This window comes from Carya illinoinensis, chromosome 6 (assembly GCF_018687715.1).
Source record: "Carya illinoinensis cultivar Pawnee chromosome 6, C.illinoinensisPawnee_v1, whole genome shotgun sequence".
NCBI lineage: Eukaryota > Viridiplantae > Streptophyta > Magnoliopsida > Fagales > Juglandaceae > Carya > Carya illinoinensis.
The window spans coordinates 20206705-20234662 of NC_056757.1; the positions used below are offsets into that span (position 1 = coordinate 20206705).

The 27958-nt window shown below is 35.9% G+C and overlaps 2 protein-coding genes and 1 non-coding gene across 4 annotated transcripts; 1 reads left to right on the forward strand and 2 right to left on the reverse strand.

The window, feature by feature from the left end:
• Positions 1–767: 767 nt before the first annotated feature.
• LOC122314572 lies at positions 768–871 on the reverse strand. The gene has a single exon (XR_006243792.1). It is a non-coding gene; the product is annotated as a small nucleolar RNA R71 (small nucleolar RNA).
• Positions 872–10355: 9484 nt separating this feature from the next.
• On the reverse strand, positions 10356–12936 carry LOC122313997 (UPF0481 protein At3g47200-like). 2 transcript variants are annotated; one of them, XM_043129359.1, is made up of 2 exons: positions 12551–12936; positions 10356–11910 (listed from the first exon to the last, which is right to left on the reverse strand). In XM_043129359.1, the coding sequence occupies exon 2, from the start codon at positions 11842–11844 to the stop codon at positions 10519–10521; it is 1326 nt and encodes a 441-aa protein (XP_042985293.1). In that variant the 5' UTR covers positions 11845–11910; positions 12551–12936; the 3' UTR covers positions 10356–10518. The 2 variants fall into 2 exon arrangements, with proteins under 2 accessions (XP_042985293.1, XP_042985294.1); XM_043129360.1 differs by having other exon boundaries at positions 10356–11695; positions 12551–12925.
• A 6346-nt stretch (positions 12937–19282) lies between these two features.
• On the forward strand, positions 19283–20017 carry LOC122312658 (protein FAR1-RELATED SEQUENCE 5-like). Its single transcript, XM_043127320.1, has one exon. The coding sequence runs from the start codon at positions 19283–19285 to the stop codon at positions 20015–20017; it is 735 nt and encodes a 244-aa protein (XP_042983254.1).
• Positions 20018–27958: the final 7941 nt, after the last annotated feature.

Genomic DNA, 27958 nt, shown 5'->3' on the forward strand with positions numbered 1-27958 from the left:
ATTGTTTTTTTTTTTAAAAAAAAAAATATTTAGTAATCTTTTGCTAATTGTTTTTCATATCCTTTTTGAAGGTACGATTTGTTTTCCAAAAAAGAGAGCATGTAACATTGCTTCCATCTTCATACCATTTGGTAATCTCATTCAAAAAAAAAAAAAAAAAAATTACTTTCTTGCTTATTTTGCATTTTGTTTATTTTTTTTATTTTTAATATTTGAATGTGCTTGATCCTCTATGATGAATGATCTCGTGGCAACGTGATCAAACGGGTAGATTGAGAAGAGAGGAAATTATTTTAAAAGAATTGATTAATACTTTGTCAGGTGATTCTGAAAATTCTCATACCATGGCTGACAATCGTAGTGTTCATGACGAACTAGAAAATGAAGAGGCACAAAATAATCCGCAAATGAGAACTTTGCGTGAATATTTGCAGCCTACAAGGACAAGTACTCCATCTTGTATGATTTTTCCTACGAATATGGGAAATTTTGATTTAAAACCGAGAGTAATCCAATTACTTCCCAAGTTTCATGGCTTGGATTCAGAAAGTCCTTATTTGCATCTAAAAGAATTTGAAGAAGTTTGTGCAACTTTACAAAACCAAACTATCAATGATGATGTTGTTAGATTAAAGTTGTTTCCATTCTCTTTGAAAGAAAAAGCTAAGAATTGGTTGAACTCCTTGAGACCAAGATCTATTGGCACATGGCAAGAAATGCAAAGGGAATTTCTAAAAAAGTTTTTTTCTACTCATAGGACCAACACTCTTCGCAGAAATATTATGAATTTTTCTCAAAAGGAAAATGAAACATTTTTTCAGTGTTGGGAACGTTTTAAAGAATTGTTGCTAACTTGCCCACATCATGGCTATGAAACTTGGCGCACCATCAGTTTCTTCTATGAAGGTTTAACATCTCAAATGTGTCAGTTTGTAGAAATGATGTGTAATGGTGATTTTCTAAATAAAGATCCTGATGACGCTTGGGACTATTTTGACCAGTTAGCTGAAAATGCCCAATCTTGGGATAACACAGATCGTTCTGATCGGTCAAATAAGCCCAAACTCAGTGCCATGTCTCAAGAAGGTATTTATGTTCTTAAAGGAAATGATGATGTGAATGCTAGGATAGCAAGTCTGACAAGAAAAGTTGAAGCCATGGAACTTAGGAAGGTAAATCCGGTTAAGGCCAGTGAAAAAGAAGAAGAAAATTGTGGCATTTGTGAGATTAGTGGACACCTAACTGAGGATTGTCCAACAATCCCTGCTTTTAAAGAGGTGTTGCACGAACAAGCAAATGTCATGAATTCTTATCGGAGACCATTTTCTTCCCCATATTCAGAAACATATAATCCTGGATGGAGAAATCATCCCAATTTTAGTTGGAGGAATGAGTCAAATATAAACCAAAATCCTCAAGGGCCATCTTCTTCTACTCCTTATGTGCCTCCACATAAGAAAACCCTTGAGGAGACATTACAGACTTTTATGCAGGGGCAAGCCAATATCAATACTCAGACAATGCAGGCCATTACTGAGATGAGAAGTTCTATCAGCGACTTGACCTCTGCATTACATGCTCAAGAAAAGGGTAAGTTTCCTGCTCAACCACAGCCAAATCCAAAAGGTAAATTTGAGGTAAGAAATTCAAATCCCTCTGATTCAAAATTTGAACATGCCAAGTCCATCACCACTCTACGCAGTGGAAAAATAATTGATAAGAGTATTTCAACAACGAAAGTTGATGAGACCAACAACTCTTTAAATTCCAAGAGTGATGGTGAACTTGAGAAGGTTGAATTAGATGTGCCTGTGAAAGCCCCAATACCTGCACCATTTCCCCAAAGGTTGCAACATTCTCACAAGTTGGTTCAAAATGCGGATATTCTTGAAATTTTTAAACAAGTAAAAATCAACATTCCATTGTTAGATGCAATCAAACAGATTCCTTCGTATGCTAAATTTTTGAAAGATTTGTGCACAGTAAAGCGTACGATGAAGGTGCAGAAGAAGGCTTTTCTCACTGAGCAGGTAAGCGCCATCCTCCAGAACAATTCTCCACCAAAGTACAAAGACCTGGGTTGTCCAACAATTTCCTGCGTGATTGGAAATTTTAAAATTGAAAAAGCTTTACTTGACCTCGGAGCTAGTGTTAACCTCCTACCCTACTCGGTATATGAGCAGTTGGGTCTTGGTGAGCTTAAACCCACCAAGGTAACACTCCAACTTGCTGACCGTTCAATTAAAATACCGAGAGGGATAGTTGAGGATGTGCTAGTTTAAGTAGGAAAATTTTATTTTCCAGTGGATTTCATTGTTTTGGACACGGAACCTGTCTTTGATGTTTGCACTCAAATTCCTATAATTTTGGGAAGGCCATTTCTTGCGACCTCAAATGCTTTAATAAATTGTAGGAGTGGTGTGATGGTAATTTATTTTGACAACATGACTTTGGAGTTGAATATTTTCAATATTTGCAAACAACCTGGTGATGATGATGATGTGCAGGAAGTGAATCTGATCCAAACTCTTGTTCAAAATAAATTTGATTTGTCAAGTTTTTCTGACCCTCTTGAGGCTTGTTTGGTTCATGGTATGAACTTTGATGATGATTATGTGCTTGCATCTATGAATTTTTTGCTAGAATCTACTCTTATAATGGACACTGATAAATGGAGAACACGTTTTGAGGAATTACCACCTCATGATGTCGTGTCTCTCCCCTCAAGTGTGCAAACACCAAAACTCGACTTGAAACCTCTACCTGCTGATCTCAAATATGCATTTTTAGGCCAAGCAGAGACATTACCAGTGGTCATTTCATCAAGACTGGATGAAATTCAGGAGAAAAAATTAATTGGTGTTCTCATTGAACACAAAGAGGCAATAGGATGGACCATAGCTGATATCAAAGGTATCAGTCCTTTGATTTGTACCCATAGGATTTATCTAGAGGACAATTCTAAACCCTCTAGAGAAATGCAACGTAGACTGAACCCCAACATGAAAGAAGTTGTCAAAGCAGAGGTGTTAAAACTTCTGGATGTAGGGATCATTTACCCTATTTCTGACAGCAAATGGGTTAGTCCCACGCAGGTGGTACCCAAGAAATCTGGTGTGACTGTAGTTAAGAATGCTAACAATGAATTGATCCCAACTAGAGTTACTACTGGTTGGCGTATGTGCATTGACTACAGAAAACTGAATTCTGTCACCAGAAAGGATCATTTTCCCCTACCATTCATGGATCAAATCATTGAACGTGTAGCGGGCCATAAGTTCTATTGCTTCCTAGATGGTTATTCTGGATATAACCAAATTGAGATTGCTCCTGAAGATCAAGAAAAGACCACTTTTACATGTCCATTTGGTACCTTTGCATATCGAAGGATGCCATTCGGACTTTGTAATGCTCCTGCTACATTTCAACGATGCATGATGAGCATATTCAGTGACATGGTCGAGCGTTCCGTTGAAATATTCATGGATGATTTTTCTATTTTTGGTGATTCATTTGATGAATGGTTGACTCATTTGGAAAAAGTGCTGATTAGATGCAAAGAAAAGAATTTGATTTTAAACTAGGAGAAGTGTCATTTTATGGTCACTCAAGGGATTGTTCTTGGTCACATTGTTTCTTCTCAAGGTTTTGAAGTGGACAAGGCCAAAATTGAATTAATTTCTAAATTGCCCATCCCAAAGAACATCAGGGATATCAGATCTTTTCTAGGTCATGCAGGTTTTTACAGGAGGTTCATTAAAGGCTTCAGCACAATTTCTAGACCTTTGTGCAATTTATTGTCAAAGGAAAATTCTTTTGTGTGGACTGATGATTGTGAGTTAGCTTTTACAAAGCTAAAAGGTATGTTGATTTCAGCCCCAATTATGCAATCACCTGATTGGAATTTACCATTTGAGATTATGTGTGATGCTAGTGATTATGCTGTTGGAGCTGTGTTGGGCCAACATAGGGACAAAAAACCTTGTGTTATTTATTATGCAAGTAGAACTTTAAACAGTGCTCAAATGAATTATTCAACAACTGAAAAAGAGCTACTTGCAGTAATTTTTGCACTTGACAAATTTCGCTCTTATTTGATTGGATCTCAAATTGTCATCTTTACTGATCATGCTGCATTAAAGTACCTTTTAGCGAAAAAAGATGCAAAACCCAGGTTACTTAGATGGATTCTTTTGTTGCAGGAATTTGATTTGATAATCAAAGATAAAAAAGGAGTTGAGAATGTTGTTGCTGATCATCTGTCTAGACTTGTTCTTTCAGATTCTGTAGAGACAGTTCCTATTAAAGACACATTTCCAGATGAGCAACTCTTTGGTATATCTCAAGTGCCATGGTACGCTGACATTGCTAATTTTCTTGCTACAGGTGAAATTCCTCACATTTGGACTCAACAAGATAAGAGGAAATTTTTTATGGAGGTAAGAAAATTCTTTTGGGATGATCCATATCTGTTTAAATATTGCCCAGATCAGATAATTAGACGATGTGTTCCCAATAACAAATTTCAAAGTGTGATATCTTTTTGTCACTCTGGGGCATGTGGTGGCCACTTTTCTGGAAAGAAAACTGCTTTTAAAATTTTGCAATGTAGCTTCTATTGGCCTACCATTTTCAAAGACACCCATGAATTTTGTAAAACTTGTGAGCGCTGTCAAAAATTGGGAGGGATTACCCGCCGGAATATGATGCCATTAAATCCAATCTTGGTTGTTGAAATATTTGATTGTTGGGGCATTGATTTCATGGGACCCTTCCCAGTTTCTTTTGGCAATCTCTACATTTTGGTAGCTGTGGATTATGTGTCCAAATGGATTGAGGCTATTCCATGCAAAAACAATGACCACAAAGTGGTACTGAAATTTCTGAAAGAAAATATTTTATCAAGGTTTGGAACACCTCGAGCCATTATCAGTGATGGGGGCAAACATTTTTGTAATAAGCCTTTTGAGGCCTTAATGCGAAAATATGGTATTATCCATAAGGTTGCTACCCCTTATCATCCACAGACAAGTGGCCAAGTTGAGGTATCTAATCGGGAGATCAAAAAAATTTTGGAAAAGACGGTTAACCCAAGCCGCAAAGATTGGTCTTTACGACTAACTGACGCACTTTGGGCATACCGTACTGCTTTTAAAACCCCGATTGATATGTCCCCATATCGACTCATTTTTGGAAAGGCATGTCACTTACCTGTGGAATTGGAACACAAAGCTTATTGGGCAATCAAGAAATTTAATTTTGATTTGGATAAAGCTTGCTCTCTTCGTAAGTTTCAGCTTAATGAGTTAGAGGAAATCAGGAATGAAGCTTACGAAAATTCTCGTACTGCCAAGGAGAGAATGAAAATTTTTCATGACAAAAATATTTTTCGAAAATCTTTTGAGCCTTCACAAAAAGTTTTGTTGTATAATTCAAGGCTCCATTTGTTTCCTGGCAAACTTCGATCCCGATGGATTGGTCCCTTTGTTGTAAAAACTGTTTATCCTTTTGGGGCCATTGAGATAGAAAATCCAGAGAATGGTAATGTTTTTAAGGTTAATGGACAAAGGTTGAAACCATTTTTGGATGATTTTACGCCAGAGGTTGAGTCCACTACTCTGGAGGATCTTGCGTATCAGAATTAATTTCTGATTCCTCATTGTATATATACCGTATGTGTTTGTTTTGTTTTTCCTTCTTTTGTTTTCTTTTGTGTTTTTAACTTTGACAGAAATCTACTCCTTGTGTGCACTCGAGTATCTCAGGTGAATTCTTTCCTCTCTGTTTAATCATTTTCGTTTCAATATATGTTCTGCAGTGTTTATCTTGCTTCAATTCATACTTGTATAGCATACATCATCGAATATTCAATTGCTGAACATTGAGGACAATGTCACATTTAGTTGGGGGGAGGGTTTTCTGTTAAAAATGTGTTAAAATTCTGTTAAAAATGTGTTAAAAAAAAATAAAATAAAAAATAAAAAATAAATAAAAATAAAAAATAAAAAAATAAAAAAAATAAAATAAAAAGAAAAGAAAATGATTCGTTGAGGTCATGGAACATGTGGAATGTAGTGCAAATATGAATATATGTCAAAAGAGGGACTTATCCATTTTATTTAGTTGTTAAACCAAGGGAAAAATGTTAAAAGTTTTGCTAAAACACACACAACACATACCCGGAAGGTCTAGAAAGACTACATTGAGTCATTGTTGGTTGATTTACACTTCAATTGTTTGAGACTCTAATGAACCATATCCTAATGGCTTAGGAAGAGATCTGAAATGAATTAAATGAGAAAAGGGACAAGCCAGGGATCCAAAAAAAAAATAAAAATAAAAAATAAAAAAATAAAAAAATAAAAAATAAAAAATCCTTTAGGTAGACTAGTGGTAAGGGCTGACTTGTGAAAGTGTGGATAGGCGCACATTCATAGGTCCGATTCCCCCACTAGGAAATCTAAAAAAAAAAAAAAAACAAACAAAAATTACTTTTGTGTAGTGGAAAAGGCTGCCTATTACCGGGGTCCTTAAAAAAAAAAAAGTAGGCGCCTTTCAAAGTGTAATAGCGTGAAAGCCGGCACTACAATAGTTTTGAATTAGAGTAAGACCATGTGGTTTTCTCAGATTGGTTGTTGTGACTGAAACTATTAATGTCTCTTGGTAGTCGATCTTGGAATTCTAACCCCATTTCCATGCACTTGAAAGAAAGCAAGCTTTGTTACATATAATTCTCTTGGTTGATTAACTAAATTGTGTATAAATCTCTCAGTTGATACAAAATTCAGATGAATCTATCTCCAGTGTTCTTAAACTCAACAGGTCTATTTCATAGCATGTGATTTTTGGATTTTCTGAAATTGTAGTTGGTAATCTCACATTTGCATGAATTCATTCGCTTTGTTTGCTAAAGTCTAGCAATAAGCTAGTTGGGGGGTGTGATGAAGCGCTAAAATTGCATGATTAAGTTACTTAAGCGAACAAATTATTTAATAAAAAATGATTTAAGTACTTAATTATGTAATAGATCACATTACTTGAGTCAATTGATACATTCTAGTATTTTGGTGCTTAAAAAGATTTATAATGCAATTGATTCATATGAAACAAGACAAGCACCTCACATGCATGCAACACAAACTCACACATGCTAAAAGCAAACAAACTCACTTGGACATCACATGCACACAGCTGGACCCACAACAGCATTCATGCAAAACACATGCACATGCAGAACAAGAAGAATCTGCAGCACAACACATGGACAGCACTCATACAACATCACAGATGCAGAAAATTCAACCATGCAGCAGAAAAACAGATGCAGAAAATTCAACCATGCAGCAGAAAAATAGATGCAGAAAATTCAACCATGCAGCAGAAAAACAGATGCAGAAAATTCAACCATGCAGCAGAAAAAACACATGCAGAACAGAAAGCAGAAAATTCAACCATGCAGCAGACCAAACATTCGGACTAGCACCAGCAGAACATGGACAGCACTTGCAGAAAAATCTTCAACACATGCAGATCATTCGGACAGCCAACAGCAGACCATTCAGAAAAAAAAACAGATGCACATGCAGAACAGAAAAATCACATGATCAGCAGAAGATCCTTCGGTCAAACATGCAACACACATGCAGAAAAGTTACAACAAACAGCAATCAATATGCAGAAAACATGGACCGAAAGCAGCAGGAGGAGTAATCTTCAGTTGGCAGCTGTTTTTCTTGACTTTTGTCTTTCATTTTTCTGCTTGCTTTCGGTTTGGCAGCAAAAGCTGGAGAGTTTGAGTTTTTCTTCTTTCTTTTTGATTCGGCTAGCAGCAGATTTTCAAGGTTTTCTTTTGGTTTTACATTCGGGCAGCAGAGTAATGTAGAGGTTGGTGTGTGAAGAAAGTGAGGTGCCGTGATTAAAGGGGAGTGAAGAGTGGAAATTCGGTGGTGATTGATGGAATAAATTATTGTGATTGGAGGAGTGGTCGACTAGCAGCAGCTATATATATATATGATGCTGGACGTGCTGAGGAATGGGGGGAATCGGTTGAAGGGAGAGAGAAGAGATAGGAAAGGGTGAAAGGGATAGGTGGAGAGTTGAGAGAATTGGAGATAGGTGCAGAATTTTCAACCAAGTGAGATAGGAATTGGCTGAGTTTGAATCTGTCGGTCCTAAGCAAACAAAAAGAGTGGAAAGTCATGAGAGAATAGGAGAGAGCAAGTCGTTTTCTTAGTCTTTATTGGTTGGAATAAATTCATGTGTTGGAATTAAATAGAGTGGGGACTTGTGAGTGGAGAAAGGAACATGATTGATGCTTGAGTTTAACGTGGAGTTGAAGTGGTTGGAGTTTTATTTATTTATTTATTTATTTTTGCTTCTTCATGTTTTTCGCTTGGCATATGGTGGGGCTGAAACTTCTTCTTGATGAATATCTTTTAATTTCAATTTCTGTTTTATTGTGAGCTTTATTCCTCTGTATCAATTGGATTTCAGATTTTGTTGTTTCTAAGTTATTGCTTAGTATTTCTTGTGTTAGTTATTTAATGGAGAATGCTTATGTGATTTCTATAGTGTTTGTAATGAATATATTTGGCTAAATTTTCATACTAAGGTTAGAGGTGAAGTTTAATGATTTAAATATTGTTTCCGAATCCACGTAAAATCTATTTTGCGAGCTTGATTGATTGGAAAGATTTTATTTGGATAATTTGATTATCTATATACTCGCCTTGATTCATTGTGATTTCCGAATACAGTGAATGCTTGAGGAATCCCTGTGGTATTCAAATAGATTTGTAAATGTTTTAATCATCAATCGTTCACGCTCAATCATACGCGTCTGTTTTTCTCGATCTTAAATGCTAAATCTACCAATTAAACGGAATCATTATTCTAGTTTAATTGAGGTAAATTGATTGGAAACAATATCATAAATTATTAGACGGATCCTCGAAACCTTAGTCTTTTTCCATTCATTTTTTTCATTTTAATTTGATTCATTTTATCAATCTTCATTTGATTGCACGTTTCTTTTAGTAATTTCGTTTCATTGTCTGAATTTATTTTCTTTATCACAAAAGTCAATCCCTGTGGATTCGATCCTGTAAGATACTACAACACCTGTATACTTGCAGGTAAAACTGCACGAGATTCTTGATTCATTAATTTGAGTCAGAGTTTAGTCGCAACAAGCGGGTCATCACAGAAATGAATTGAAGTTGGTTTGTAAAAATGTGCATGTTATATTTTGAATAGAAAATGTGAAAACAACCTCATTTATGTGTTTTGCATTCACTCATGAAATCTATATGAAAGAGAAAATGCTTTTTAATATGAAAAGTGTAGACATGAGCAATATTTGACATGTTCTAAAATGTGAAAAAGAGCAAATACGATATTTGATTTTTATTCATGGATTGTTATTGATCATTTGAAAATGATATAATGTGTTCTGCATGTGATTTGATATGATATGAATAAGAAAAGCCTTTGACATACTTGTATGTTTTTATTCTGATTCTAAATATGATTCTGATATAATGATACTAACTCACGTGATATGGTTGGTACCAACAAGATATGATAGATATGAGTGCACCCACTTTGCAAGCAAAATGGTCTTTTATGTGTTCTTTCCTGTGTGCACACTCGGGGCTTCGATATTGAAAAATGAAAAGTTTCACAATATGATACTGCTTAATTTGGCCATCAGGGATGGCACAACCCTACCACAGGGGTTAAACAAGGTATATGATATGATACGTTACAATATGATATGATAAGATGAGAATATTCAGTTATATTATGCCAAAGTGTTTTTAAATATGAACAGTTGGTTTTCTGAATATGAAGAGATTGAAATGTTGCTTGTTTTCCTGATAATATGTTTTGAGATCTGTATATGAAAATGAAATGTTTCTATTTCTTGCATATGAAACTTTGTGAAATGGCTCATGTTGTACACACTAGTATATGTGCTTTTCTTACTGAGTTGTTGATAACTCACTCTCTCATCTCCAAATATTTTTTAGATAATGTGGATGGTTCAACCGAGGATTAGAAATAGAAATTGTGAACAAGGCTAAGCTAAGGATAGGGCATTGGGTACCTAGGGGTACTGTTAATAGAATGATTTTCTGTTGTCTCTTAGATATATTATTGTATTTGGATTTTGTAAGACTTAAGGATTTATCAGATATTTTATTGAGACTAATGGGAAATTATGGATTCCTGATTTATGTTGTTTCGTAGTAATGACTATATGGATATCATTATGCATTTATTTGGAAAATATGATATTTATTTATTGTTTTCGAAGTATTTGAAGATTTCAGATATGTTGGGAGACAAGTTTATAAGTAACAGGTAGTAATTCTCTGACCCTACCGATCACAATTATTAATACTCCATCAGAAAACAAGTAAAATGCCCCGCATGATCATGTACAACACGATGGCCGGGATGGATGTACTAATTTAATATATTGACACCAATACAATTGTTTCAATTCTTACGCTTCTAACCTTTTAACAGAAGTGAGAGGATAGAGCATACGCTCTGTATGAGAGTGAGCACTAACAAGATCACAGCAGCAGTGGTAGAAGCAGTTTTCAAAGGAGTACCAAAATAATCACGTCTCAAGCTGGCCTTCCAACTATGCCGAGGGTCCTCGTAAAATGCTTTCAAATCTTCACAAAGTTGATAGTAGTGGATGTTGGTCTTGTGATATACGATGCGGCAGTTCAGATTGTTAATCAAGCATGTTACCGCATTACTGTCGCCTATCCCATTAACAATGATACCCTTTTGAACAAGTAAATCCACATCTTTGGGAGTGTTGATAAGGTGATCCAAGAAGACAATATAATCCGTGACATATGCCTCATTTAGATAACAACATTGCTCCAACGCCATGAGGTTTCGATAAAGAGATTCCGTGGTATCTTCTAACTTGAGGCAAGGAAGTTCCAACACTCCGTTTTTGAATTTCAAGTCAAATAAGCATTTGGATGAACCCACCTTAAACTCCACTCCTGCCTCTTGCAGTTTACTTGCAGAGTACGGATTGTCAATTGATAGTCTGCTTCTTTGTGGGATCCTTTGCAATGGAGGTAGCCAGAAGGTTCTGCGCAAATCAGCGAAGTGTTTTATATTCAGATGATCAGGAATATCGTTGGGAGACATTTTCTGCCCGTTCGCAACCCTAAAGCAGTCAAAGGTCAGCAGAACGAATGAATTGGTATGTAAGTTTGGGAGAGACACAATTGCAAGGTTGAATAATTTGTCAATCACAAAGAAAGGGAGTTGGTTTTCAAGTAAAATCAGGTCCGACCATATAATGGTCCACAGCCACGAGTTTAACAAGCGATGGTAGTCATGACTTTCATCACGCAACGAAAATCTCAAGAAAAACTCGATGATGAAGCTCGCATCCACCAGGATTATTTTTGCCAAATCATTACTGCTATGTTCAATAGTCTCAGCATAACAACTACGAACACGTCCTTCCCAATCCTTTACATTGCTGACTAAATTATCCACCTTTAACTTGGTCCGTTGCATGAATCTTTTGAAGTATTGTACTTTGAATTTTTCCATGCTTTCCAAATTTTTGTTGCCATGGTGAAAAGGCCCTATTGATATAACCTCGGGAGTGAAAGCTTGTTCGTTCAATCTGCGAAGGTGATTTGGAGCCCTGAAAATGCAAAAGTCAGCTGACGAGGGAGGTTCCGACATTTCTAACATGTTTTTGATCTCATCAGCCAAATTTGTATTTTCATTCTGATCTCTCGAAGAGTTTAATGCAGCTTTTTGTTGACTTGCTGTACTTGCTGATGCAGCCATCTATCTATCTATCTATATATCGATCTATATATATATATATATATTATGCTGCCTTCCTTGAATTTCCTGATGATCACAAACACAAGAGCCACTGTCGAGCATTAGGTACATATACTCGAGAAATGGTCCCATCATGCATGATACGTAAGAATACCTTTCACTTATGGGACTACATATATTTTTTCAACTCATAATTGAAAAAATTTGTTCAGGTTTTTCAACATTGGGTATATGTTCATTATAATTTTAACTCATATTTTCTGTTTTATATTTGGCATAAAGTGGGATAGAGGCTGTAGATTACAGAGAGGTACGTGCAGTAGTACATGGTCGCCAAATAAGAAAATTGAACAAAATCGAAGTCTTATCTAAAAAATAAATGGAGATATATCATATGAGAATCGATTCTTTTCCTAAAATTTATGAAAATCACATGCCATGAGTCTTTGGAACCAATTCGATCCCATTAATTTCAGCTCACCTTGGTGATAAAATGGAGTCAACTTATGTATGACGAAGGTAATACATGAAATTCTTGAAAACGGAATTAATCAACCTTATAGACTTTACTACGCCGATCAACTTAAAACAAAAAGAAACTGAGACCATGATGGCTAAAATCAATATAGATTGAGGTATAAATCAAAAGCGGAAACAACGTATATAGTAAATCACCACAAATTTAAGGAATTGAGAGTTGTAATACCTCTAGCAACAGAGAGATCGTTGGAAAGCTGATCAGGGACCGAAAGAACAGGAAATTAGAAAGAGGGGCTCCGGGGAGAGAATCGGAATTGGACCTGGTGCTAGATCAGATCGAGGAGCAGTACTCATTAATATTCTTTCTGGGCACTAGTATTGCATGCATGGTATCTATAATTAAATGATAGGGAGACAGCTTGGCCGTTCACCGCCGAGGGAAAGCGCCACCATTGATAGATCAGACCTTGAGTTCGATTCTTATCTTGGTCTCTCTCACGACTAAATTATATTACTTGGTCTTGTTGATAGGCCACTTAAGAAGGTTGAAACTTGAAACTGCAAACGTGCAGCTACCATTCCTTGTTCCTTGTCCTTGGACTAGTTGCTGCAACTAGTCGGATTGGCGGATTGGTCAAAGACTCGAAAGTTTTAGGCAGACTATGAGACTTCTGAAACTTTAGTTCTTGAAAATAGACTCGCATTTCTTAATTAGTTATTACGTGTATATAAATACATATATATATACCCACGAGATGTTGGGAGTTCATTCCTATCCTTTGCAGACCATATTGATTGATCAATATGGTTTGCAAGATAGATGGGATTTTTTCATGAGATTTTTTTTTGAAGACCATAAACCGTGATAAATACTTGGCTTATGACATAAAAATTATTTGTAGGGAAAAAAATATACCTTTTTTCCACAAAATAACGTCTAACGAGCAAGACTTTGCAGGAAATACTTACATGATGTTACAAATAGTGTCTATGAAAAGAAAAATAAAGAAATTACATTTTACCATGTAATCATCTTCGACGAGCAAATATTCATGTGCAAAAGTCAATTTTTACGGCGGCACACAATACCAATACTTGGAATCACATGCTACTTAGGGAAAATAAACTAAGTATTTTTTTAGATTTTTAATCTTTGCCCTGGATCACTTAAGGCACAGGTTTGGGAGCATGGAAGAGATCTAAAATTTTTATCTTATTTTATATTATTATTATAATTTTTTAAAATTTTTATACAAAATATTATAAATAATTTAATTTTTTTAAATCTCAATTTAATTTTTTTAAATTTTAAAATAATAAAAAATAATATTTTAAACTTTTATCTAAGAAAAATTATAAAACTACTGCTCCCAATTAAGATCACATTTTTAATTAATTATTTATTTATTTCATAATTAAGAAAGTGTTTTTAATAATATTATAAATTTTTAAAAAATATATTTAAAAATATTAAAAAAATACATATAGAAAATACTCCAAAAAAAAAAAAAAATTATTTATACTAACGGTAGCTAGCTCACAATTGCAGCCTAGGGCAGTAAACCTAGCACAGTCCTTTATTTAAAACTAAATATTCTTTTCTAACTATCCAATCCAATTCATCCCGGCTTAAAAAATAAAAAATCCAATCCATGCCTAATTCCCTCTTATATTTCTTCTCTCTCTGTCTGTCCCCCCCTCCCTTCAAATGTTGTATCTCCCCACCCACAAAATTGAAAACTCTCTCTCTCTCTCTCTCTCTCTCTCTCAACTGCGACCACAGACGCAGCACCACCACCACGCGACACCACTCATCCCTCTCAGTTTGACTCTCCTTCTCTCAGATCTCTCTCCCTTCCATTCTCTTCTCTATCTCTCTCTAGACTAGGGCTCCATGGCACGACATCATGGTCGCTCACAGCTCCTCGGCATCCCTCTTTCACTTTCCCCTACATCGATCAACCCACACTTAACCCCAACACCTCCTTCAAGCCCACAACGCCATCCCTCCCTCGCTGTGAACCTTCCACCATGAGACGGTGAGACCTAATCGAGGCCCCCAACACCAATAACCCAATGCCTCGGAAGGTAGCTTCACGGAAGTCTCGTCTCTCCTCTCTAATTTTCACCCAGGTACAGTAAGTACTCCCTCTCAATGTTTGATTTTTACATTCCATTACCAATTATAATAATGTTTTATTTTTCTGTATGCATTAATCTTAAAGGAAATGCATCACAAAAATAGAGTCCATCTCACTCTCCTGTAGCACAAATGTAGCTGAGAAGCATAACACATCCAACACAATCCCCTGTAATAAACATACAGTAGAGCAGCAGATCACGTCCACCACACTCCAGTGTAACAAATGTGTAGTAGAGCAACAGGTCATGTCCTTGTCTAGGATTAAAGAAAAGATTCCCCATAGTGCAGTTGCCTTGCTGGAAGAAGTTGGTTACAATTGTTTACATTCTTGTAAATAGGATAGTACAATGTCAGAGTTGGTTTATTCTTTTATTCTTTTTGGTATCTTCAAGCATATTCCAAAGCTTGTTTATATAGTTGGGTTTGGGAACACCAATACTTAGTGAGAATAGAGCAAAAGTTCATCTCCTTTTTCTGTATATTTTCATGCTTTTCAACAGGACTTATTGTAATTATAGTTGCATAAGATTAAAAAAAACTTTCATGTAGTCCACGGAAACTTGAATGTTGTTACCCAAGATGTATGCAAAAAATTTATGCAATTGTAAATATTGTAGCATTATCGTGTTACCCAAGAATCACCAACCCATGGTAAAGTTAAGGAAAAGGAAGAGCTCCTTAAATGACTGCATTAAAAAAGTAGGTCCTGTAACTAGATTCTTTTATTAATAATTTGATTATACCTCATATAATCTTCATATGTTATATTTGTTCAAACTGCTTCAAGAAAATGTGCAACCCTAGCACAGGTGTGGAGATGCATCCCCTACCGAAAATGTTATGTATTAATGTTAAAAGCTATTAGTTTCTGAGGTGTGCTTTACTAAATTAGACATACATGATCAACATTTTTAGGCATGGATGCAAGTACTTGAGCTTATGCTTGTTGTCTTGCCATGTGAAATTATCTTTCCCATTAAATAAGTTATTTGGTCAATTGATCTATTTTTAATTGTCATTTCATTCATTTTCATGGTGATGGCTTTGGAACCTTGTCATGGTCCCAAAGTACATTTATCAATGCTGAAATACACATCTATTTAGTTGAACTAAAGGCCATTTGGTTTAGCGATGATGGGCCCCAAGGCAGATCAAGTCTTAAGGATCAATTACAAGATTAAGAGCCACGAAGATTAAGGGAGCAATGCAAGAATTGGTGCAATCCAATTGGGATGAAACTAGCAAGAGCCCAACACACATGATGGGCTTGAAAGAATGAGAACCAGTTTTGATCCACTTGATCCAAGCTATGGAAGACACGACTTGAGCCGATTGTTATTAAAGACCATGGACTTATTTATTTCATTGAAATGGCTTATTTTATTAGTCAAAGGAATTATTCTAGAATAATTGGGCTTGGGAGATGTCTAGCCCATATGTCTTATTTCTAATGAACTAGGGTTTTTGGGAAGGTCTTGTATTTTGGCCAAGGGCATATTTGGAAAGTTATTAATTTATGTGAACTAGGGTTTTAGAAGTTTCTGTAGAGCGGCACTGTTCACGCTACAGTACCCGCGGCACTATTCCTTTAGGATTTTGGGAATTGTTTATTTAAGGCACTTGTAGCCTCATTTGAGAGGCAAGACATTTTTTATTGAATTTTCATTGTGAGTGAGTTTTCTCCTCTTGTTCTTAATTGAACTCTTGAACTTATCAAAAGTAAATCACAACCTTTGTGGCGTTCCTCCTTGTAATTTGGGTTCTTGAGACAAGATTTCATTGGGTCTAGATTTTAATATAATCTAGGTTCTTGAAACGAGATCTCAATGGGTCTAGATTCTCCATCCATAGACTTGAGTTTGGCGTTCTTGGGTTTGTTTTTCCAATATTGTTGTTGGGTCTCAAAGCGAGTCGATTGGGGTTCACATCAAGCGAACTCCTACATTATACATTATCTTAGTAGTCTTTTGTGTGCTACAATCCTTACAACCCTTGGCTCTAGAAAAGGTGTAGAATGTGGGATTTCTGTTCAAAGTAATTGTTATATTGTATATAGTTTCCTTTCCTTGCTTATGAACGCTAAAGTTACTATGATAGAGACAATATCAACTCCTAGAATGGCAATTACCTGCTTATACAGCATAAGAAATGAGGAATGCATAAATATTTCTGGTATTAATATTGAGACAGAAACGCTTCAGACCAATCAGGCTGTTAATCACACAAAAACAGCCCACCAATCATCTTATGTCACGTAGGAAAAAAGACTAGAAGGTAAGTAGACTGTGAAGCAGAGAATCAGAACGTGAAGCTTGAAACAAACGGAACTCTTTCCGTCTGCCCTTCTCCTTCGCGAGTACTAGCTGTACTCCCTTCTGCCATTCGTCTCAACCCGACGTCGACGGATGCAACCATCATAGCCCGACGCCAACGCAAGTATCTCAGCCCAACGCCGACTCAACCATCTCAGTCTGAAGCCAACGCCGAAGTAAATCAGAGATCGCACCATTCTATCTTCTGAATTGTATTGCCCTTCTTAGTCTGAAACCATCTCAACTGCCATTGTTCACACCGCCACAATATCAGTCCAACGCCGATGCAACTTAGTGTTCGCACTGCCACAATATCAGTCCAATGCCGACGCAGCTTACGAAATCCAACGCTGACACAACCGATTGCCCATAAGGAGTTATCATGGATGACACAGTATGTGTTTGATTAAATGTCACAAAGGGCTCTATTATCTTATATTCACATATTCTGGTTGGATTTTTGGCTAAATTTGTATATGTGCATATGTATTTGGCTAAATTTGTATATGGGTCGTACGTAGTTGATGCTGAATGTTGAATATTATATGAGTCCTACGCATCTCGATCTAACCCACTTACCATAAATACAGAACAAATAGTTGAAAGGTACGTGTTTATTGGAACGTACAAAGCTCAAATACAGAATATATATGATGACTTTAGGATGTTATCTTTGAAGGAAATTCATCTCAAGTTGTTAATGCTATTTTAGTCAAGGAGGCTCCTGCTGGTTGCTTTAGCTGTCTAACTATAGAAATAAGGTCTTTGTTTTCTGATTTTGAGTGGAAAATTAGACATGTAAAAAGAGATATAAATGGGGTAGCTCATATTCTTGCTAGAGAGGTTATTTCTCTTACAACATAATTGATTGACATTGATTCTACTCTACTCCTACATGCATTTCTGCTCATGTACAGGATAAAATCCAACATTGTAACTGATTGTATGAATGTCATTTTGTCTTAAAAAAAAAATCTAAATTCTTATTTAGTATGAAATACTAAAATAGTCCATGCAGTTTGAAATTTAAAATGATCATTACCTGACTTTTAGGATAAGAATTTTCATCATTGTATTCTCAACTTGATCATTTTGATCCTTCAGTTGATTTGTTAAGTGGAATTCTCTTTGATAAATAGACTCGACAACTAGAATATATATTGCAAGTTGAAACTTCACTTAATCCAAGATTATATTAGTTTTCTTTTATTGCAAACTGTTAAATTTTATTGTTGATGTCATGTAGCATATATATTATATAAGCAACAATCATTTGCATATATCTTCAACCTATTATTAATCACAAAAATTTATTCAACTTTTTGTTAGTTATTAGATCATATATTACATTCCACTCTTTTTAAATATTTTTTTTTTTCTCAAACATGGTGGTGTTGACCCATGTTAGATAGATTTATAATTTCAATGTTTAATGTGGTTGTTTTTGAATAACTATTGAATTTATGATGTGGTGGTTTTTTATGAAAGGAACAAAGTTATTGGGTTGATAGTGATGAAGTTGATGCTGAAAGTGTAGATGGACAATGTGATGTCAATGTTGAAGATGGGGTGAATGTTGAGCGTTATGTGAATCTTGAAGATTGTGTGAATGTCAAAAATGGGTTGAATGTTGAAGATGGAGTCAATCTCAAAGAATGAGTGAATGTAGAAGATTCGAGTAGTGGTCTTTCGGAGCCATTTATTAGCATGATATTTGACGATGTGGAAGACACCCAAGCATTTTATAAGGCTTATGCAAGATGGAAAGGTTTTGCAATTCGGACAAATCATACTCAATTGTTGAAAGATGACAAAAAACTTTGTGCAGTAGACTATGTTTGCACAAGGGAAGGATTTCGGCAGGTAAGTCGAAAAGAAAAAGAATGAACAGTTCCTGAAATTGCCGAGACAAAGATTGGATGTAAAACAATTATGGGAGTAAAAAAAGATGGTGAAAAGTGGATGGTGAACAAGTTTATAGTTGGACAAAACCACATTCTACTTACATCGAGGAGTGCTAGTTTGCTCGGTAGAAATAGAAAAGTTACTAAAGTCCAAAAAAACTTATCATGACTTTGAATGAGTCCGGTGTACTGACAAGGAAGATTATGTCAATGTTGAGTAAAGAATTAGGTGGTAACTTCAATGTTGGCTGTATTAGCAAAGATGTTGAAAATTACTTGAGAAACAAAAGGAGAAAAGTATTTGAAGAAGGGGATGCACAAAGGTTATATTCTTACTTTCTTGAGCGACAACTCACAAAACCTGAGTTTGTGTACTCCATGCAAGTTGATAAGGATGGGTGTATGGGAAGTTGTTTTTGGGCTAATGCGCAATCAAGAGCTACATATTAGTATTTTGGAGATGTTATTACATTTGATGCCACATACCTGACCAATGTGTATAAGATGCCATTTGTGTCATTTTCTGGAGTTAACCATCATCATCAGACCATAATGTTTGGTTGTGCCTTATTAGTTAATGAAACAGCTGAATCATATACATGGTTATTGAGAACATGACAAGACGCATGCTTGGTAAAGCCCCTGCAACTATTATTACTAATAATGACAAGGCAATGGCGAAGGCAATTGCAGAGGTACTCCCAAATACAACTCATTGGTTGTGTTTGTGGCATATTTTACAAAAGTTTCCTGAATACTTGTCACATGTTTATAACAAATTTTTGGACTTTGGCAAAGATTTCTATTATTGCATCCATGAGACAATTACAACTGATGAGTTCGAGCAAGAATGGGATTGTATATTATCAAAGTATGAACTAGAAGAAAATAATTGGTTGCAGAATCTTTACAGCCGACGGGATAAATGGGTTCCAGCTTACTTGCGTTCGACATTTTGTGCTGGTATATCAACAACTCAAAGGAGCGAAAGTATGAACAAATTTTTCAAAGATTACATTCGTTCAAGCACTATGGTAGGTGACTTTGTGTATCAGTATGAAAAAGCAATAGATGCACGTTACTTTAAAGAAAAAGAGAATGATGTACGGACAAGATCTACGCGGGCGATATTGAAGACACCTCTTAAAATTGAAGAGGAAGTGGCAATGGTTTATACAAGAAAGTCTTTCATGAATTTCCAAGATGAACTGTTCAATAGTCTACGATACAAAGCTACAAAATTATCTAAAGAGGGTGAAAGAAAGAAATATGGAGTGGTAATAAGTGGTAAAGAGAAACCACGTTATCATGTGACATTGGAGAATGGTGAATAACAAGCATGTACATGCCATATGTGGGAGTTTATGGGGCTTCTTTGTCGGCATATCTTGTGTGTTTTTTACAAGAAAGCGAAGTTAGATAAATTGCCACAGCATTGGGTGAAAGAAAGATTGACTATTAATGCTAAGACTCAACCCATTCCTGGCATACCATTAATTGAAGGGCAAGTTCGAGTAGGACAGGATGATCCTAAGATGAGAAAAAGCAAGTTGATGATTCAACTTTATGACATTGTTGAACTTGGCTCGCAGTCAGCTGAAAAACACAATCATCTATATCTTGCATCGAAGAAGGTTCACAAAGAGTTACTTACAATGGAAGATCATGTAGGATGTTCACAAAGAGGGGAGTCAACCAATACTATCCAAATGGAAAGAAGTCAAGTTGTATCAATTTTTTCACAAACGGTCTAGGATCCTCCACGGGTGCCAATAAATGGACGGCCAAAATCTTTAGGATCGAAAAATCCAAAAGAAACACAAACAACAAAGAAAAGATGTTGTAGCATTTGCAAGAATGAGGGACATGCTAAAAACAATTGTCCTTCAATGAGGTATAGTAGTTTTCTAGTTGTATTTTATCAACTTATTATCATGATATGAAATTAAGCAAGTTTGTGTTTTGATGTTGTTTATGTAGGAATTTTGGGCAAACAACTGACAACATATCGATACATTTAGAATGAAAATCGAACTTTCGAAATATCTTGTAAGTGATTAAATGTGAAGTTATTTTATCAGTTAATTTAATCCGTCTTTATTTTGCATGTGATAGGGAATGTAGCATATTCGCTTTCTTTACATGGTCCTTTATTTAGAAGTGGCAGTTTTTTGTAATTGGATTTTTGTACTAGATTTTTTTGTACCAATGTTGCACTTTATTTTGGTGGAAGATTTTTGTGGCACTTTATTGGTTTGGAATTTTGGTAGAAGATTTTTGTACCAATGTGGCACTTTATCTAGTCAAATTGGCTATTTGAAATACTTTGAAGAACACGTGGTGAAAAGTGGATTTTACCTCTTCTCATATTTTCTTCAGTTTTCCCTTCCAAATGATAGCCCTTTATAGCATGTTTTGGACAGTGAGAAAAAAAACAAAGTCGAAATACATTCCAAATACATTCTACAACTGATCTCATAATAAACTAAGGAAATTTCAAATGCATTCAACTCATAGGATGGTCTCATTACATATGAGACATTTAGTACATTTACTGATCAAAGTGACAGAAAAAGTACAACGGCTTACATGAGTCTTAGTAGTGGCCGAGATACATTATAATTTATTGGATTCATAAAATGTACATTACAAACTATTATTAAAAACCATGTCAAGATTAATACTTTTAACACTCCCCTATACTTCTTCTCCAATGCTTTAAATTTGGATTCTTCGATGCGTAGCCGCTCACGAAGTACCCTCTCGTGTCTCTGTTCAGCTAACTCCAATGTCATCTTACAGCAATTGTTTTGCTCACTTTGAAGATCAATCCACTCAAAAAAGTCACATTGTTTATTCATCTTATAGTTTGGACAATTAAAAAATCTTCTACCAAAAGTATTTGCTTTTCCAGATATCCGTAGCTTCGCTTGGCAGCCACAATAGCAAAGTGGTCTCTCCAAACTTGTGCAAGAATGAGAAGCAGAACTCATTTGCTAAAAAGGACATAACCAGATCAGTATATATTAGACAACAATTAAGAGGCATTCTAAGTTAATAAAAAGAACTAAATTTATATCTTCCCAGGGATCGGAAGCAGTGCAGGGTCTCATCCTAAATCCATTTTATGTGTTCAAAACATGAAGAACGTTTGAGGACCAAAGCATCTGTTGGGAAGGGTCACTTCCTAAATTCACCCGAGCTTAAAGTATTTGAAGCGAATGGTTTCATCTTAGATTTGGAATAGTTAAAAACAGAAGCATTTGCAAATATGCAGAATTTGAGACTGCTACAAATCAATGCTGTAAATCTCACAAGAAGCTACGAATATCTTTCCAAAGAGCTAATATGGATTTGTTGGCATGTCTGCCCTCTGAAATTTCTACCTCAAAATTTTCATTTAGAGAACCTTGTTGTTCTTGAAATGCAGGACAACAATCTCACACAAATCTGGAAAGGGAACAGGGTATACTGTATTTTACTATACATTTCTTTCTTCATGTTATTTTTTTTATACATTTGGAGAGAGGGGGTTTTGAACCCAAGACCTCCATTTCTGAGTATGTGACTAACGATATATATTTTTTTTAACAGATACTCAACAATTTGAAAGTTCTTAATCTCAGCTATTCCAGAACTCTAATAAAATCGCCAGACTTCTTACAATTCCCACATCTAGAGGTACTATTACTTGAAGAATGCATAAAATTGGTTGAACTACATGAGTCTATCAAACATCTAAAAGGGTTGGTCAGACAGAGTTTAAGAGATTGCAAGAAAGTTAGAAATCTTCCATAAAGCATTTCTAACTTGAAATCTCTTGAAATTCTTAACTTGTCGGGCAAGCAAGTGGACAAATCTTGTGACGCGTCCAAATCCTCACGCACGGACACGGGAAAATCGAGACTTTCGGATAGTGACATCACAGGTCACCACCCTATCGACGAATGCCAAGTGTGTGTATAAGCAACAAATGTGCACGAAAAAACACGTAGCGGATAGCAAAGTCATAACTAAGTACCAGAATTTTTTTTTTACTTTAATACAAAGCTGTTCAAAACATACATAATAAAATATTACAAACTACACATATTGTTCAAACCAACAACAAAGTTTAAACTTCAACTCAATACTCCGGCGAAGCCGCATCCGAGCTCAGCCTCCTCCTCTTCCTTGATCTCTGCATCAAAATCTATGGTACCAAAAATGGTGCCGCAGGTAAGTAAGATCCAAACATCACTAGATAAAAATATATTAACTCAAACAATATGCATGAAAGAATGCAATGCACATAACCCATAAAATACATTTTTCCACGCATGCCAAAATCCCCTTTTTTTGGCCTAAAAACATTATCATTAAAACCATTCATCGCCATTATCCTAGATAATGGCCCAAAACAGAAACCACCATTTTCTCAGAAAATGGATCACATAGCCTCAAAACAAACCTCGTTATTTTCCCAGAAAATGGCTCGTAACCAAAACCATAAAACCAATCTAATTATGCATGCACCATGATCTCCCCTAGAGATCATCCATACACTCTGTGGCTCTGTGCCACACCACAGGTAACATCTACACGTGTGACACCTAAACGAGCGATACCCAGTACTCGCACCCAGCGCATCCCTGGCCAGGTCATCCTCTAGTCCCTGCCACTCTAGGGACCATGGAGTCAACACAACAACGTTACCGTATTATGTGATCCGGTCGTCGCCCTACGACAACCCAGGGGATGTCACTCAGTATTATCCACTCCTGAGTGACCAGAGGAGTTCCACCGAGATAATAACCCATCCCGGCTTGGGGTCGTGATACGCACGCACCAGAAAATCCATTTACACTAACAAAACATAATTTTTCACAATTAATCAAATGCACGCCTCAAGGCACAAATAATCAACCAAATCAAGCAACTCCGTCCACAATTCATTCGACCCTCGAACTCCTCAGACTCAGTCTGGAATCAGCCAACTAACAGAAAATAATTTATTGTAAGAGTAAAATATATTTAAATCTAAAAATAGAGTTTGAAAAATACTTACAACACTATACGGTATTTTTCAAAAGCTCACGGCGTTGCAAACGGCAGAGAAAAAGTAACGTAACAGGGGACAAACCAAGACACGAAATTATAGGCCTATCAATGGCATTGAGATGTTAATGAACCTAAAGTAAGTGAGGTTTGGCTATGGGTGGTGGTGGAAATGGCGGTGGAAGACCAAAAATGGGCTGAACGGAGATGAGCTTGTGGGAGCTGCTTCGGCAACGGATCGGAACCGAAATTAGGTGGGTTAGGTCGGTAAGAGGTAGAGGAAGAAGCTATGAAGAGGTGGTGGCCGAAGGTGGAGCGACGGTGCCGAAAACGGCAAAAAGCCATGTGGCTTAAAAGAGGCATAGGGGGTGATCGGCCGGCTAGATGGAGTTGGAAATTGGTGGGGGTGATCACCGGCCGGAGGGGAAGATTTTGGTGGGGGTGGTGCCGGCCACGTCGCCGGTGAGCGGCGGGTCTGGGTGGTTGGGCTGAATGGCGAAGGGGAGAGGGAAGAGAGAGAAACGACGTATGCGGGAGAGGAGGAAGAAGAAAGAAGAAGAAAAGAAAAAAGAAAGAAAAAGAAAAGAAGAAAAAGGAAAAAGGAAAAAGGAAGAAGGGAAAAAGAAAAAGAGAAAAGAAAAGAAATGAGGTCCAATCCTCACTCTGGAAACCAAAAACTGATCCGCTGAAAACGATTTTAAAAACATAAAACGACTAAAATAAATTAAACACCACATCAAATAAATTAAAAACAAATTTAAAATACAATAATTTGTATTTATTTAAAATACAATTTAAAATACCAATTTAAAAACCACTTCCAAGCTGACTGCTACGCCCTTCAAAGAGCAATGGTGCTGTGTCTTGAGCTTGGTCTGTCACAAGTATGCTTGGAAGGGGATGCAAAAAATGTTGTAGATGCAGTGAATTCAAATGAAGAGGACAGTTCCTGGTTAGGACAAGTGATCGAGGACCTGCAACTTATCATGGCAGCTAATCCAGAGTGGGTCTTAAGTTTTGTTCATAGAAGTGCTAATGTAGGTGCACACACTGCTGCAAAACTTGCTATTAATGTGGCAAATGAAGTAGTTTGGCTGGAAGATGGTCCTGATGTAGTCAAAAGAGTTATCTTGGATGACTTAGTCTGTATTGCTCGTAATGAGCCTCCTCTATGAATGAAATCTGGTTTCCTTTTCAAAAAAAAAAAAATTAAAATACAATAATTTAAAATAAATAAACCAATATATTAATTAAATTAAAAACACTCATTCAGTGAAAATACACGTAAAAATGGGTCATCACAAATCCAACCTCTTTTAGTCATATACACAAACAGTTGGCAAGCAAGTGGACATCAAGAAAAAGCTATATATACACACTAGTTACTTTTACCGTTAATTACAACAAACAAATCTAGTTCTTCAGAATGTAGAATGTAGATTTGCTATGAATATCATCAAACAAATCCAATAGCCTTGAGTTAAAAAACATTTCATTGCCATGAATACTATCAAACAAATCCATTATTGCTCTCGAATATTACTTCAGTATGTATTTTGTTTGAAACCAAAATACTAGAAAATCATTTCTATGAATATAAAGTTAAAATCATTTAAGTAAATAATATCACCAAAAATTGGAGAATCGCAAGGGCTGAGAAATCGGAGAAATGGCAAGCGACGGCAGGGAGAAATTGGACCAGTCGTGTGAAAGTGAGGGATTGCTTCGTGGAGAAATCGAAGGCCGAAATCGTGAGCCATGGGCTGGGAGAAATCGGAGATGAAAATTGGAGAAATAAGAGTAAACATTAGGGCTTGAACGTGAGGGCAGCTTCTGATTTCTGAACGCCCAAATCAGTTTGGCGAAATCACAGACCGAAATCGCAAGACAAGGGCTGGGAGAAATCGGAGATGATATTGGTGGAGATCGCATTAGGGCTTCAACGTGAGGGCAGAGGGCTTCAACATTCAGGTAGCTTCTCATTTCTTCATGCCTAAATCAGTTTCACATAAGATGCTGGTCCACGAATTAATCAATGGAAGTCCTACGTGGTGGGATGTGATTGGCGGGCTATTATTTGAGAATAACCAGCCTGACCGGTCCTAAGGATTTCTCCTATTGAAATCGTTAGTTTTGACAAAATCCAAGCAAGTTAAGATGGTGAATTTTTGCTGATTTCCCAGAGTGATACATGAGGTGTATATATATATTATGCTAAAGAGGCATATTTTATTTTCAAGTGAAGAATTCCGTATAAGGAATTAATCACATTTGTATTCTTATTGGTTTTATGAATATGTCAATATCAGTTTTGACAAAAAATCACTTATTTTCTCAAATTTTAGCATTCATTTATTATAATCTACCTTGTGTCTTATTTCTTGCTAAGATCCCCATGCATACTGCATTCATAAACTAACAGGAAGTTATGTATAAATCAAGAAGTTATTTATAGTCAAGAAATCGGATTATGTCTCTAGCATGCATGCTTTCTTTTTTTCTTCTCTTAAATTCTGGGGTTTATAAAACTTGTTGTCTTGTCTTTTGTAAGGTCACTGTCATGAATTTTTATAGGAAAAGTGCTGATGTTGTGATTTTGGAGTCAAAGGATGAAGGGTGAAAAAACAAAGTTTGATTCTGAATTATGTTGGATCCCTTACTAGTTCCTATGCCTTTAATAGTTCCTTTGGATTATTCGGGCTTAGCTTGGTGTAGCATTAATACACCTTACTGATCTCTATTTCTGGATTTTAGTCTTAAATTTATGATGGTAATCTGGATGCTTCTCTTTATACGTTGAATGTTCACTCACATAAGTAGAAAAAATATATATATATCTATAAATAGTTTCAATGGTTTGATTTTATGTTAAGAGTTAATTTTTCTGTTTCTAGCATGTAGGTATGGAACCATGCATTATAATGCCAATGGAGATATTGTCAAGATGGAATCTCGTGCTCAAAAGAGTCTTGCAAGGTTTTTCTTTTGTCTTTATCAAATCTTTTTATTCTTGATTAGTATTTTATCAAATCTATTGTTGAAGATTTCCTTTTCTCTAGTTCCTCCAGTTTTATTAGATTTTATCACCTAAACACCATGTTAGTTGCTACACATCAAACCAACCTTCTGATCACGTCATTCTTATCCCTTCTCACTACTAGCCATCTCAAACTCAAAACCACTAATGCTATAAGGATTGAACTAGAATTACTTCAAGGCACTATAACAACAGAATTCCAGTCCTTGTAACTCTTAGTTTTGAGTTCAGTCTTCTATATTCCTTCCCTTATTCAGCCTCTGCTTTGAAGACCTTTAGTCTCTTAGTCCAAGCCACTGAACCAACAAATTCTATATCTTTGTTAGCCATTCATGACCCTCATAACAGGGGAAACCAAAATCAAATAGTTAGTAGTGCAATAGCTAAGGCAAAGGAGCAACAACAGATACACTTTTTTTCCTTTGCACCAATTTATTTTGTGTGTAGCTATTCCAAAACTCCCTAGGAACACCAATTTATTTGAAACTTGATACAAAATGCTCTGATTTTAATATTAAGAAATAGTCTAACAGAGACTTTGAACTAACTGATCTTAAGGTTAATGATCAAAGGCTCAAGCCTTTTATTTCTAACCTTGCACCTGGGGAATCTACTCTACATTTACTTGATCCTAATTAGTATGGTTTCTTGATCTATCTATTTTTTTTTTCATTGTTTTTTTTTGTTCTTCAGTTTTTATTTTTTTTTATTTCCTTTGGCTGCACCCTTTTCAAAGCTGTTTAGGTACTTCTTTTTCCTCTTTCCTTCAGTTTTTCTTTTACTACTTGGTTCTTCTTATAGCTGTTTTGCTCTTTAACTACTCTCGTTATGTAAATTCTTTCATTTCTCTTGCATTATTGAGGAAAATGCTACAATCTAGTTGGGGGAAGAGAATTTATTTTTCTGTTTTCATGCCTTAGACACATATATGTTGGTCCATGTTGGGGGAGTGCTGGTTATTAGTTCAAAGCGGATTAAATTCCCCATTTGGAAAATGATTTGTTGAGGTCATGGAGCATGTAGAATGTAGTCCAAATCAGAGTTTAGATAAGAAGGGAAATTTATCCATTCTATTTAGTTGTTAAACCAAGTGAAAGATGTCAAAAGTTTTGCTAAAATACACACAACACATACCCAAAATGCTTAAAAAGACTACATTGGGTCATTATTGGTTGATCTACTTTTTGATTATTTGAGACTC